The sequence below is a fragment of the Schistocerca gregaria genome, chromosome 2 (genome assembly GCF_023897955.1).
Source record: "Schistocerca gregaria isolate iqSchGreg1 chromosome 2, iqSchGreg1.2, whole genome shotgun sequence".
Classification (NCBI taxonomy): Eukaryota; Metazoa; Arthropoda; class Insecta; order Orthoptera; family Acrididae; genus Schistocerca; species Schistocerca gregaria.
Window position 1 is genome coordinate 767327484 of NC_064921.1, and position 16062 is coordinate 767343545.

The 16062-nt window shown below is 41.7% G+C and overlaps 1 protein-coding gene across 2 annotated transcripts in view; it reads right to left on the reverse strand.

The window, feature by feature from the left end:
• Positions 1 to 16062, reverse strand: part of LOC126334992 (sodium-independent sulfate anion transporter-like) — a 183679-nt gene that overhangs the window by 124820 nt on the left and 42797 nt on the right. Inside the window, exon 1 of one of the 2 annotated variants that reach the window (XM_049997808.1) lies at positions 4154 to 4228. The exons of the other annotated variant lie outside the window; for it this stretch is intronic. Within the exon in view, the coding sequence (XP_049853765.1) occupies positions 4154 to 4226 (73 nt within the window). The 5' untranslated portion in view covers positions 4227 to 4228. Of the gene's footprint in view, positions 1 to 4153; positions 4229 to 16062 lie in introns of those variants that run through there. 2 annotated transcript variants of the gene reach the window in all.

Genomic DNA, 16062 nt, shown 5'->3' on the forward strand with positions numbered 1-16062 from the left:
TAGTTCAACCACGTCTAGACAGTCAATAACGCGGCACGATCACGTCCGCATTGTTACTTTGTGCCAGGAAGGGCTCTCAAGAAGAAAGTGTCCAGGCGTCTCGGAGTGAACCAAAGCGATGTTGTTCGGACATGGAGGAGATACAGAGCGACAGGAACTGTCGATGACATGCTTCGCTCAGGCCACCCAAGGGCTACTACTGCAGTGGATGACCGCTACCTACGGATTATGGTTCGGAGGAACCCTGACGGCAACACCACCATGTTGAATAATGCCTTTGTGCAGCCACAGGATGTCGTGTTACCACTCAAACTGTGCGCAATAGGCTGCACGATGCGCAACTTCACTCCCGACGTCCGTGGCGAGGTCCATCTTTGCAACCACGATACCATGCAACGTCGTACAGGTGGACCCAACAACATGCCGGATGGACCACTCAGGATTGGCATTACGTTCTCTTCACTGATGAGCAACGCATATGCCTTCAACCAGACAATCGTTGGAGACGGGTTTGGAGGCAACCCAGTCAGGCTGAACGCCTTAGACACACTGTTTAGCGAGGGCAGCAAGGTGGAGGTTCCCTGCTGTTTTGGTGTGGCATTATGTGGGGCCGACGTACGCCGCTGGTAGTCATGGAAGGCGCCGTACGGCCATCCTCCGATCGATAGTACAACCATATCGCCAGCATATTGGCAAGGCATTCGTCTTCATGGACGACAATTCGCGTCCCCACCGTGCACATCTTGTGAATGACTACCTTCAGGATAACGACAATGCTCGACTAGAGTGCCAGCATGTTCTCCAGACATGAACCATATCGAACGTGCCTGGGATAGATTGAAAAGGGCTGTTTATGAACAACGTGACCCACCAACCACTCTGAGGGATCTACGCAGAAGCGCCGTTGAGGAGTGGGACAATCTTGACCAACAATACCTTGATGAACTTGTGAGTAGTAAGTTACGACGAATACAGTCATGTATCAGTGCAAGAGGACGTGATTCTAGGTATTATTGGTACCGGTGTGTACAGCAATCTGGACCACCACCTCTGAAGGTCTCGCTGTATGATGGTACAACATGCTATGTGTGGTTTTCATGAGCAATAAAAAGGGAGGAAATGATTTTTATGTTTATTCCAATTTTCTGTAGAGGTGCCGGAAGTCTTGGAACTGAGCTGATGCAAAAGTTTATTTGATGTGTATTATTTAGGGTAACTCTTCCCATTCTAAAAGGATATTATTGGCTCAGGAACGGGTGGTTCGGGCAGCAAGTGGTGTAAGTTAACAGACCTCTAATCGACCCCTGTTCACGAGTCTGGGTATTTTGACATTGGCCTCTCAATATATATATTCCTTACTATCATTTCTTGTTAACAAGATGAGATTATTCCCAATAATAAGCAGCTTTCACTCAGTTAATACTCGGCAGAAACCAAACCTGTATTTCGACTGGACATCCTCAACTCTTGTGCAGAAAGGTGTGTAGTATATTGCTGCATCCATTTTTAATAAGCTACCACTAGAATTCAAAAATCTTAGCGGTAACCCACGCGCTTTCACATCGAAACTGAAGTTTCCTCATGGATCACCTCTTCTATCCTATCGAGGAGTTCTTTGAAAAATCTGATTCTTGTTTTATTGTTGATTGCGTTTACTTAAGCTTATGGCTTGACTTTTCTCGGGTTCATAAACATATTATTTTTATCTGTTAGTAATTTTATGTTGTAATTTCATTTACTGACACGCTCCATGACCTTGGAGATTTGCTTCTCAATTTGATCCTACGGAACTTGACGTGTAAATAAAAAAATAAAAAAAATAAAAACGTAAATTTGACAAGAGCAGCCTACTTAGGGTGATCCATGCCAGACAATAGTCCCTGACAAATCGACTTTCATTCCTACAAAAACGTGTTGTCTGCCTGCTCATCAATACGATCCTCACGAAGTTGTAATTCTCTTGCACCGTCGTTCGCAAGCAGTGTCATCATTGGATTGTCCAATCGTATCCATTTTCTTTCAATCCTTCATACGTTTTTGAAGGTACCCTTTCAATTATCCCATTTTAAGAATGCAAAGAACACTTGTTCTACTACCGATAACCTCAAGAGTGCATATACAGGGGTGGCCAAAAATTATGGAAACAACAAAAACACAATACATTGCCATATTTAATATGACCTACGGAAACAGTTGGTATTTAGAACACCTTCCAGTCATTTCGGAAGTGATAAACAAAGGTCTTGTATCGTTTTCAAGGGAATCATATGCCATTCTTCCTTCAATATAGTGTTAAGTTTAGGTAACCAAGATGGAGGTGAACAGCTGTCGCCGGCAGGAGTGCCCGAGCGGTTCTAGGCGTTACAGTCTGGAATCGCATGACCGCTACGGCCGAAGGTTCGAATCCTGCCTCGGGCATCGATGTGTCTGATGTTTTTAGGTTAGTTAGGTTTAAGTAGTTCTAAGTTCTAGGGGACTGATGACCTCAGAAGTTAAGTCACATAGTGCTCAGTGCCATTTGAACCGTTTGATAGCTGTCACTCATCCATCTCTCTAATGCAACGTTCTTACTGTGGCGACAAAAATTCTGTGGAAAACCATCCTGTCTTAAACTCCATCACACTGCCTACAACACTTCTCCACAGACGGTTAACTTCGACAACCTGTGCAATTATAACAACAATAGAAAACGAATTTCGTAGCTTCTGATTAATAAACAGAACAGTGATTGTTGTTATTACGAAACTACTAGTGATGGAAATTACTGTGGAGCCTTTATAGGGTTCTGTGAATCTGTCTGTAAAAACGAAACCCATATACGTACTCTTTGTTGTCTGTCACTCTGTCTGGCCGAGAGTTAAGAACCCTTGTCCTCAGGAACGAGTAGACGTATGAAGCTGAAATTAATGTCACATATTAAGATCTACTGCCCCTTTGCGTTGTACACATTTTAAGTTTCTAAGTGAATTCAGTGAAAAGATAGGGAAATTTACGTCACATACTTTGGCACTCGAAAACTTACTCATTAAAACCTATAGGATGCTTCCCGTTGACCTTGAATCATTAAATTTGGCAAGTAGCAAGTTTAATAGTACAAATAAAGTAAAATCTGAAATTTGTTAAGTAGTAATTGTATCACATATAAAATCTTTTCGTATTATGAAGATACATTGCATTCATCATACGTCAAAACCATAATACACGAACATTACTGCATGCTAACATAAAATGGCATGTTTCAGTAACTAAATGAAAAGCGTTTTATTAAATATTCACTTTGCGTATATAAACTGAAGTTTTATGCTTGCTTCTTTTTCTAGGACCGGGCTAGTCTGAGGAACTACTGTTGAGATTTTGATACAGTCTTGGAATTCCCGAGATGGCCTATCGATATTGATAACGGACAAAAATCGTTGAGTTTCTGGATTGTCAGGATGGATGAACACTCTTTATACATAATTAAATTTGTGCGAAAAACCCCCGATAGTAGTCGCGCCTGGCCAATTATTTTTGAGAGATTATAGCGCCTGTATTTCACGAGACGCTGTCAATATGCTGTAAGAGAGTCGTTCATGCCGATAACACCGTCACCAGCACGATGTGTATGCCTCTTTCTGCTTACCAGTTATGTTAAAAATACCCATTATATGTTTAAATATCCATTATATGTTATATGTTGGAGGCACCATCGGTAGCTATGTAGAGTCTGCACAAGCACATCCAGTGCTGCGCGATCGTTACTGTCGCCATGGTGTTGCAGGTACTCTTCAGTTACATTACTCCTGTCCCTCCCACCTTCCCCCTCACCTTCCATCTTAAACACTTGAAAATTTTTGGCCCTATGTACTACGTGAATCTTGAGACGCTTTCGTGGACAGCAACAGTGGTAGATTCCCACGGACGATTGAGCGACAAGTGCTAAGAATGGGCTGGCGGAGATATATCTATTTAAATAGTTTGTTGACTCGCATTGTTCAACAACTTACCTTGGAGATACACGGTCTGTTTCTCACGAACACACACACACACACACACACACACACACACACACACACACACACACTTGCGTCACAAGTGCAGGCACACAAAGAAATGAGACAGGTGGAAATCGTACACTCAAGAAAAAGCGTAAGGTCCGGACGTTGCTACTGACCGTACAGCGCAGCCTTGCTCTCCGAGTCGGCGGCTGTCGGCGGTGCGCCAGTCACCTGCCCCCACGCGGGCATCGTCTCTCGCGCGGCCGGTAGCCGAGTGAACGGGTGGCTATCGCTGAACCTCGCTCGTATCGCTGATAACGCCGAGCGATGCTCTCCGGACGTAAATGAGCTTATCAGCCACTCATTTTCTGCCCCTGTCAGCTTAGGCCGTCTCGAGTGCACCATAAATTCCCGAGATCACGTAAATTAACGACACGCTATCAGATGCGGAACGGAAAGACGAATTCTTCACTTTTTCAACATAAATGCCCTTGAAACAATGGATGTTCGACAATTAGCAGATAATTATTATTTTCAGCATGTGACGATTTACAGGTAGTTAAAATCGTTGAAATGGGTCAAATGGTTCAAATGGCTCTGAGCACTATGGGACTTAACATCTATGGTCATCAGTCCCCTAGAACTTAGAACTACTTAAACCTAACTAACCTAAAGACATCACACACATCCATGCCCGAGGCAGGATTCGAACCTGCGACGGGAGCGGTCACGCGGTTCCAGACTGAAGCGCCTAGACCGCACGGCCACACCGGCCGGCAAAATTGTTGAAAGATCGTAGTCGGACACAGCAGTATTAATTTATTACACGCCTAGTTTCAGTCGTTAACCTTCATGCGCTCGCGCTAGAAATAGTAGGATATCTCACACAATATTGCAAACACATTTGTAATCGAAATTATTTATTTAACAATAAAATATACAATAGAATACAAAAAGGAAGCCAAATACCCAAATGAAAAACAAGAACATTTTTTAAATTGCAATGTTATGGGACTATATGATGTAATACTTAAGACTAGAATTATTCACTGTCTTGACCCGTCACAAGAAAAGCTAATTTTGCTTCGAAAAAAGAATTTTTGATTGAAAACGTCACAAACATTTCTGTCAGATGAAAAATGCTGGTCAGTCTGTATGTATTTCATTTTCGTTTTGAGGCTGACAACAATATTGCACGTAACTGTCGTGGTTGAATGTCGTAGACAGACGTTACTTCCACATTCTTTGCATTCTCGCTTTGTTTTTATATTCTTTTTTGAGCCACACAAATAACATATTCCTCTTCTTATAGGGGTTGATACAGCTGGATAAACTACATCACTCTCTCTGCAATTTTCCAAAAGTACTAACAAATCTTTTGATAAATGCTTCAATTTAGCTCATCAGTTCCAAAGATAACGCATGTAAGAATTGTCTCCCGTTTTTTCTTTCATATTACCTGTGTTGAACTGAAAAATGCGTAACGAATTTATTTCTGCCAAGTCAAGTAAGCGGAAAAATATACATGTAGGCCAACTTTGTGTTCTTCTTGAAATTGAAATTCTGGAGCACATGCACATTCACTACAGAATTGGAAGAGTCTATAAAATTGAGGAATTATAGGGGAATTACTTACATTCCGAAGTAGACGAGTAGAAGAAAGTCTCGTAAGCGCTTGCAAGGTGGTAACTGACCGTTTTTGTAGGTGCCGTAAGCGCTTGCAAGGCGGTAAACTGACCGCCGAACGTGTTCGGACCTATTTGAACTTGTCCTGAGAGGCAGAGAGGTGCGACTTGCACGAACTTTGAGCAGCATCTGTCGGAAAAAGGTGCAACTAGAGAATACATGTCCCTCCCGCCCCGCGCGACTGCTACGGTCGCAGGTTCGAATCCTGCCTCGGGCATGGATGTGTGTGGTGTCTTTAGGTTAGTTAGGTTTAAGTAGTTCTAAGTTCTAGGAGACTGATGACCATAGATGTTAAGTCCCATAGTGCTCAGAGCCATTTTTTCCCTCCCGCCGTCTCGTTACCTTTGTGGAGTAAGTATGGCGCGAAATTGCAAAAAGGCGGTCACTTCACCGCCCGCGCGAGCGTGTTAAGGTTGGCCGACCATCTTCAAGAGTGCACTTAAAATGAAAAACCAAAACAAAGCACAATGAATCGTTACAACAAAGAACGTAAATAACGTACTCAACATTTATAACCTGTTGCGACCTTACATTGTGAAATTGTAATGAGATGTGAGACAACTGATAATCACTATCAACCATCTTGGCGCAAGCCAAAGTCTCCATTTAACTGCAAATAAAGAGTATTTCAATTTTTCTGAATATTTTATACAGTCTTCTTTGGCCATAGGTCGTATGTGAAACATTTAAGAAGCTTAAACATTATGTTGATACAATGATGTATTCTTGCTGTCACTTACTCCTTTTATGTATCTATATGACGTTGTAAAATACCATGATGCTTTGTCAGCTGTTTACGAAAGGTTGTCATTTCGTTGCGAAGATGGTGTGTTCATTCTTATTGAACATTTTATTTTACGCAAGGCTGTAATCTATTATGATTTACGTCATATGCAAAATAGTTTATGTCTTCGTGTTTTCCACTCACTCTTCTTTATTTTGTTATTGAGTCAACGATATTAAGGTACCATCGACTGAGTGGTGCCGAAAACTGGCCCTGTGCTTCTATTTTGACCTGCGCCAGTTCCGCAGTCCGTGCTCGCTCATCTGCGTAATATGTACCTCTCTGTATGCGTACGATCAATCACTTAATTAACCCCGAAACTAATTAATAACGGATCTACACTATGTGATCAAAAGTATCCGGACACCCCAAAACATACGTTTTTCATATTAGATGCATTGCGCTGCCACCTGCTGCCAGGTACTACATATCAGCGACCTCAGTAGTCATTAGACATCTTGAGAGAGCTGAATGGGGAACTCCTCGGAACTCAAGGACTTCGAACATCGTCACGTGATTGGGTGTCACTTGTGTCATACGTCTGTACGCGAGATTTCCACAGTCCTAAATATCCCTAGGTCCAGTGTTTCCGATATGATAGTGAAGTGGAAACGTGAAGGGTCACGAACAGTAGAAAAGCATACAGGCCGATATCGTCAATTGACTGACAAAGACGGCCCATAGTTGAAGATGGTCGTAATGTGGAATAGGCAGACATCTATCCGCACCATCACACAGGAATTCCAAACTGCATCAGGATCCACTGTAAGTGCTATGACAGTTAGGTGGGAAGTGAGGAAACTTGGATTTCATGGTCGAGCGGCTGCTCGTAAGCCACACACCACGTCGGTAAATGCCAAACGACGCCTCGCTTAGTGTAAAGGGCGTAAACATTGGACGATTGAACAGTGGAAAAACATTGTGTGGAATGGCGAACCACGGTAGAAAATATGGCGAATGCCCGGTGAACGTCATCTACCAGCGTGTGTACTGCCAACAGTAAAATACGGAGGCGGTGGCTGTAAGGTGTGGTCCTGTTTTTCATTGAGGGGGCTTGCACCCTTTGTTGTCTAGCGTGACACTATTACAGCACAGGCCTCCATTGATGTTTTAAGCACCTTCTTGCTTCCCACTGCTGAAGAGCAATTCGGGGATGGCGACTGCATCTTTCAACACGATCGAGCAACTGCTCATAATGCACGGCCAGTGGCGGAGTGGTTACACGACAGTAACATCCATAACTGGCCTTCACAGAGTCCCGACCTGAATCCTACAGAACACCTCTGGTATGTTTCGGAACGTCGACCTTGTGCCAAGTCTCTCCTCAGTGAGCACTCCGTGAAGAATGGGCTTCCATTCTCCAAGAAAGCTTCCAGCATCGGATTGAACGTATGCCTGCGAGAGTGGAAGCTATCATCAAGGCTAAGGTTGGGCCAGCACCGTATTGAATTTCAGCATTATCTATGGAGGGCGCCACGAACTTGTAAGTTATTTTCAGCCAGGTATCCGGATACTTTTGATCACATAGTGTACTTCTGATGCGCAGAGGATGATGAAATTAAGAATTTACTATTTATTCGATGGGTATGCAGGAGATGTGGAAAACAGTGGTACGAACAGTGGAATACTCTCTGTATTTTGATTAATTTAAGCTTCACTTTAATACGGGTGTACTCTGATCTCTTATTCAGTTTGTATTTCTTGTGGGTTTTTAGAGTGACTGAATGGCAAGGCAGTCATGAACTACGGGGTTTTGGTTAGTAATCATTTTGCAATTTATTGATCATTCGTTAAGATCAAAACGGAAATCAGTTGCATGCATGACTGATGAACGTTAATTTAATATAGTCTCCTATAAAGAAGCCCTTACGAACAAAATTCATGTAAAATATCGAAGTACGAAGCGTAAAACAGTCAGGTACTGTCTGCTATATGGGATCAGAGGATCAAGTAGGGACGAGAAGGGGTTCATGTTCGAATGAAGGGTCTCACCCATTCTGATATAAATGGCTAAATTCTGGCCAAACCTTGACTGCGCTGGAGAATGCAGGGGTTGTAAGTTTAAACCTTGAGTGCGTTGGAGAATGTGTGGGTGGAAAGTTTACGTGGACTAGTGGAGCCTACGACCAACACATTTAAGGGTGCAAAAATATGTAAATCATTGAATGGGAGGAACTTTCCATAAATACAGGATGTTAGCGGTATAATTGGAGATATTGTGATCATGGGTACCTTAACATGTAGCCACATCAATGTATTTGTTGTTTTTCTCTGTGTATAAAAGTCTTTATGCAAACACACCAGGTAATTTATTACCTGCTGTTTTCTGGACGTTCGTCACTGCAGCTGTAACTGTAGCAGGCCAGTAAGTACAGACCAACTGCTTCACGTGATCACACCTCAACACCTGACGTGTTGCCCGGGGCAAATTAAACATTAATGGCTGCTCTTGCTCTTGTACTTGGAGGTACTAACCAACCTAAAACATACTAGTGCTAACAGCTGTAATTTTTAGTTTGCAAATCAAATAAATTAAAATCTTCGATAAATTCAGGAACCACGAAATATCCCAGATTATTGGTACTCATTAAACTCAGGAGGATGAGATCTAACGTTTCAACACAGCCATGGATTGATAATGTCGGATTGAGAACTACATGGTTTGCTGACAGCCAGGATACGGTCTAGTATTCACAAAGGAACTCGCATTAAAAGTAAGAAAAATACGACATACTTCGATATGAAAATAGCAAGAATATAAAAACACATCGCAAGTAACATCTTCCATTTTACACTGTCAGAAACACTTCGAAGTTTCAAGTTCAACAAGGTCAAAATTTCCTCCTTGTGTTGTGATTTTGCACAGTGCTGTGAACCGATAATACAGAAGGGCCCAATGATTCCTCTACTTTTTGCCATAACCAAGCTGACTTGCTTCCAGTTGTTTTCGTTACCCCTGGCATCAATTGACACTCTCTGATAAATGGCTAAATCTGAAGCGATGGGATCGTACTGTTTAGCTCAATACACAAAATAGCATCCCCTTTTTTATCATCGCCAATCCTGGTATTCTGTTGATCATACTAGTACATCTCTCATCTCAGCCTTACATCTACACCCACGGTGCAGCATCTCCCAACTCAACGAAACTTAATCAAATTCGTATCCTAGTTCCCGAAATCCACCCAGATATCTGCCCCACGTAATGAAATATAACAGACTCTTTGTTTCCCTTCGCATGTCAGGTCCCCTTGCTTTCCCACTGCAATGTTTAGCCAGGATCGATAACCAGCTATGCTGTCCACGCTACATGAACCCTTCAGATACCGCTCTTACCACCAACATAGCCCATCCACACCACATGAATCCTTCAGATACTGCTCTTACGACTAACATAGCCCATTCACCCTAAATGAACCTTTAAATACCGCTCTTACCACCAAAACAGCCCATTCACGCCATATGAACCCTTCAAATAATGCTCTTACCACCAACACAGCCCATCCACGCCACATCTGGTTCATGTCCCAAAAGTAAAACTGTCATCGGTTCTAAGGTTGGTTTGAATACTATAGAGCTTTAGTATGAGTGTTTCCCCTGGAGACGACGTGCTATAGCCTTCCTCCAATCTGAGATCCAGCTCAACCAACCAGTTATAGGTGAAGCTACAGTGTAACGACGAATTTGAACAGTGATACAACGTGATTTTTCTAGAATACCCTGCGCTGAGAAAATTTGGGTCCAAGACTAAGGTTACAGTCACCGACAAGATCATTAGAAACGGACCGCAAGCCTACATTTTAAAGTTTAGTCTTAAGGAGTTACTGTAGAATAGGTTGCATCAATGACTTGTATTCTGTTTCTTTCCCGGAACCAGAATCACTTTCATCGTGAAGAAGGCCCCAGTACTACACTTTAGCAACGTAACTCACGATGTAGGCTTGTTGATTTATTAGTGTCAGAAATTTCAAATAGGCTATTGAACCATTACAATGTTGTAGGACGTACACTCTGTACTGCTATATTCCACTGGAGTACTATTTCGGGAAAGGTAACTGCTGACTGTAAGTGTAATAATATGCTTGTGCTAAATGACGTCAGAATGAAGCGTGGATTCTAGGAACCGTCATCTTCGTATTATCTCATATCGGTGAAAATGATTTTCTGGAATATGCTTATGTGAATAGCGGAGTCTCCACACAGTATGACTATGAATCTGTTTTATAGTGATTACAAACAGAAGCGCATGCACTTTTCCTCGCGAGACTATGCTTGAGGCCAACTCAATCAATTATTATACATACTGCGTAATAAGCAATCTCTCATTTGCACACCAGACTCGGCATAGTGAAAATCAAATAATATTTCATACGGTGTTTTAAATTTATTAATTGCAGGTACTGAATCCACACTTTTTTGCGTTGACACTGCAGATGAGATTGACCTTTATGATGACTTAAAATCTTATCAACTGAATACTGGTTTATTCAACGGTAAGTTAACATTAAGTGGTTAAGCATCATTACCGGACGTAGTCTTTTTGCAAGTTGCTGGTCACCTATGAAAGCTCCTGTGATTTCGTAAGCTAGCTCATTGTCAGTCGCTGTGAACAAGCAAAGAGCATTAAACAAGCTGTTTCCGCAACACACCTACCTGCTCAATGAACAACAGAATTCGAATATGCTAATAGACCATGTATTTTCATTGAGAACGAGATACCAGCCACAACATCTTGGAGCAACACAACTGTTGCTTAGAAATAAGTCGTGAAAATGTAGAAACATTTCACCTTGCTGTAAACTTCATGAGTCTCCTATTTCACACCAGTTAGAAACAAAATTTTTCAGGGAAACTTGATATTAGCAACTGCCTACTGCAAGGAAGAAGATGGCGCAATCTGGTATACTAATGTTTTCCAGACGAATCACGCAACATCAACTTGTGGTTCCACTACACAGGAACTGCCTCGAACGTAATCTTCTCTAGCCTGACCTTTGCTGCTTGGGTCGTCGTGATCGCCCCCTTTGTTTTCTTCTCTTTATTGGAAAAAGAGAGGACAACTGACATGAACTGAACTTTCACCGTTTACTCGAGAATGTACACGAGAGGCACGATTGTAGTCCCGAAAGGCCTTTTTTTCTTCTTTAAGTTTCTTTGAAATATAATAGATTATGGATGACTCCATTAAAAATAAACTTCTAACTGAAACCAGTTTCAGAAAATTCCGTAATGGAAGAAATTGTCATTTGGAAATTAGTGTGAGTATTCATGCAGCTTTAATCCATAAGTGATTGTATTATGTTGACGTTGTCAGTGATGGAAAAGCAGACATGAAGTTCAGAATTGTGTTTGTTCAGTTTTATTTGCATCGTGTTTCATTTCAGTTTGATTGTTTGTAATTACTTACATTCTCTGAAGATTGCTTTTACGACAAACGCTAAGATGTGGAACATATCATTTGAAGAAAAACCTTAATCTGTGGTTGAAAACATTGCTGCCCTATCAGATATTTTTGTTTATTTCCAGTAGGTTAACAAAGAGATTTTCGCTTACGTACTGTAGTCACTTCTGAACAAAATTTAAGGTAGATTGAGAGGACTATAAATTACTTTTTAATCTACTTTCGAGCTTCGTAGTATTCTCAGCATTAGAAAATTTACTGTTAGGCATTGGTTAGTATTTTCAAGTACTTAAATAACACGTAGTTGTCTTAATAACTCAAATACATGTAAGTACGATCTTTTACGTATGTAATAAACGCTTTTTTTACCTAAGAAAAATTAACCCACAATATTATTGAATGAAAATGAGCAAAATTTGTCAATCAATTGATTTTAATGTTCTCAAAGTTGGTAGTAACCCATATGGAGATGAGACCTGAATCTTACGGCTTTAGTAGTTTTGTGGTGATATAAAATGGACAGCCCACTAAATAAGACCTTTTTACACTGTTTCTGCTTTCTGTTACTATATATCATTTATTGGAGACTTTTTTCTATTCTTGCCATTTGCAAAGTTTCAGCAGAGCTCATTCGTTCGGAACAAGTTACACAAAATACTGTTTTGCATTAATAACAGCTTCTGCTCGTACTTAAAGCCTGTATGGCACCACCTGAAGAATGTACAAGTAATTGAAGAGAATGAACATATGTTGTAGTTAATGGCATCTGATATTCAGAAAATAAGATGTAAAGCACTTAAGGAGGCGCAAATCTGAGATACCGTTTGGCTACTCAGTGCTGAGCGGATCGAGAGCACCACTTCAGTGAGTTGAAAGGATGAAAAACTAAGTGCTACGATTCGTCACGAATGTAGTGAACTAGTGCAGTGTTTCATAAAGCAGATCGCGAAAAGTATTTTCTAGGTGCCCAGTTCCGGGTGTTGGATGAAAATGTGCAAAATTCGTCAATTAATTGATTTTAACGTTCTCAGAGTCGGTAGTTATCCATATGGAGATAAGACCTGCATCTTACGGCGTTAGTAATTTTGTGGTCATACAATATGGGCGGTCAACTAAATAAGAACGTTACACGCCGTTATCTGCTTTCTGTTACTTTAGTGAGTTTATAGGAGACTTTTTTCTATTCTTGCCATTTGCAAAGTTTCAGCAGCAGACTCTTAGATATGCCTGAGACAAGGAGTACATGATACTTCTGCGTAGTTCAGCAAGAGTTGTACAACCAGTACAAGAGCTATTTCTTTTCTTTAGAGAATTCTGTTGAGAAAAAGTAATGTTCTCGGAAAGGACGAAACACATGTAACAGCGTTGTACAGACACATTTAGTTTCTACGCTGCATTTATAAATAGACAACGAATGCAGCCGAATTATGCTTGGACAGACACGATGCACCACGCACTGTACTGGCGCCTGAAGTATATTTTTATAGAAATGAACGTAAGTGCAACGGCTTTGAGGACAGAAATATCGACAAACAGTTTGTAGCCTAATATAGTGTGGGAAAGCCAGAATAATATTGTCTTGGTAAATGGATACAGTGTACGAAGAATGGCTTCTTGCACGCTACTGGTTGAGCTGTTATTTGCCCGAATTTAAGTTGGTTCAAATGGCTCTGAGCACTATGGGGCTTAACATCTGAGGTCATCAGTCCCCTAGAACTTAGAACTACTTAAACCTAACTAACCTAAGGACATCACACACGTCCATGCCCGAGGCAGGATTCGAACCTGCGACCGTAGCAGTCGCGATGTTCCGGACTGAAGCGCCTAGAACAGCTCTTGCACAGCGGCCATCCAACAACATTCCATACAACGAGTACTGTCTCAGTTACACATTCCTGTGTGAACATGCTGCGCATTGGACTTAAGTGGGGGCCACCGCGGCCCGCCCGAATTTAATTGCATGGTTGCTATGTTGGAGGGTGGGTGGCAGCGGGTGATATGTAGCGGTGAAACGTATTCGTATTTACTGCCCTGAAAGACGGTTCTTGAAGTTTCCAAAGCAGGTGTTCGCGATATATCTGTTTTCGACATTACTGCTACACTCGCTCGCCGGACCACAAGCCTGTGATAACTTTTAACGCTGCTCTTTGTATGCCGTCGATCTGATATGGATACCATACACTCGAGAAATATTCACTTTTTGGCCGAGAAAGATTTCTGTGTGCTATTTCTCTTGTAGACCAACCACACTTTTTCAGCATTTTACCAATGAATCGATGTCTGTCATTTATTTTACCTACAACTGAGAATGTGATACATTTCATATCTCTGCACACAGTTACTCCAAAATATTTGTGTGACATGACGGACTTTAGAGAATGTAATTCTTTAATCTTGGATTTCGTGAAGCGTACACTTTTTTTTTTAATTAGAGCTAGATGCTAGCGTTTGCACAAGCTGATAGTTTGCTGTAATTTATAACCGATATTATTTACTTATAGGTAACTACATCATTTTCGAAAAGCCTGGAAGTGCAAGAAATACTAGTCGCTAAACCTTGAACTTGAAGGTGATACTGTAGAAATGGAAGAGGACGTAGATGAGCATGAGACAGGAGATACGAAATTGCGAGAAGCATTTGACAGAGCACTGAAATACCTGAGTCTAAACAAGGCCCCGGATCCTACGACATTCTGTCAGAGATACTGATAGCCTTGGGAAAGCCAGCCATGATAGAACTCTTCCATCTGGTGTGCAAGCAGAATGTAGCAACGCCAGTTCCAAAGAAAGTAGTTGATTACATGTGTGAAAATTACCGAGATATCAGTTTAATAAGTCACGGTTGCAAAATACCAATAGAAGAAACGGCAAGTACCAGAGTTGCTGATGTTGTAATTCTGTCAGGGACAGCAAAGGACTTGGAAGAGCAGTTGAACAGAATGGGCAGTATCTTGATTTGAGGACATAAGACGAACATCAAGAAAAGGAAAACGAGGATAATGGAGTAAGTCGAAATAAATATGGTGATAACTTTTACAAGCAGTGGCGATTCAATTGCTGAGCTATGAACATAGCATAAAGTTGAGGGAAACCAAACTAAGGATTTTCTTTTTTTTGAGTCATCAGTCTTCTGACTGACGGCCAGCCACGAATTCCTCTTATGTGACAACCATCTCACCTCTGAGTAGCAAAAGCAATCTCCGTTCCCAGTTGTGTGTTAAATGTAACTGAATTTTCTTTCTTAACTGAAGGTCTATGTTTTATACTAGTAGTCTTCTCTTGGCCAGGAATACACTAAGGATATGAATCGGAAACATTTTCCAGATCACTCCTACATCGAAGGAGGCGATGCTAAGCACCCTCATTACCTTTTCCAATGGTCACATAGAGAAATCCTGGTGTACAAACTGCTGTGCAGAAATGGCAGTGTTGTTAATCGAAGGTTCTATGTCACTGAGATAAATAAAATCAAGGAGATGAGGGGAAGATCAACGATTGACGTTCGTCGACGACAAGGTCATTAGAGACGGAGCACAAGCTAGACAGAGCTGGCAAAAGAAATCTGCAGTTTGCTTCATGAGCGAACCATCTCAGCATTTGCCTTAATTGATGCAGAGTAACACGTGGAACGCTCGATGAGTGATTTGAACTCCGTACCGCTGAGTGCGAATCCAGTCTAACGTAGGCATTCACGGCTGGAAATGTCACAGTCGTTACAGTACTCCAGGCTACTATGTCGTGGCCGGATGAATTTCCTGTTATAACTCAACGTTTAACTCCTATATGCTGAGGACATCTTCAAGGTGGGTTGTACGAGAATACTGCTAAAAGAACAGTAGAAAAAAACCGAGCGAGGTGGCGCAGTGGTTAGCACACTGGACTCGCATTCGGGAGGACGACGGTTCAATTCCGTCTCCGGCCATCCTGATTTAGGTTTTCCGTGATTTCCCTAAATCGTTTCAGGCAAATGCCGGGATGGTTCCTTTGAAAGGGCACGGCCGATTTCCTTCCCAATCCTTCCCTAACCCGAGCTTGCGCTCCGTCTCTAATGACCTCGTTGTCGGCGAGACGTTAAACACTAACCACCACCACCACCAGTAGGAAAAGTGTCAAAGAAAACATGAAAGAAATAGGTCAAATGTTTTGTGAAATGATTCAGCTAAAAATAAGAAATAAAGTGTAGCCTCCTCTGTTGTGCATGATTTCGAGCATTA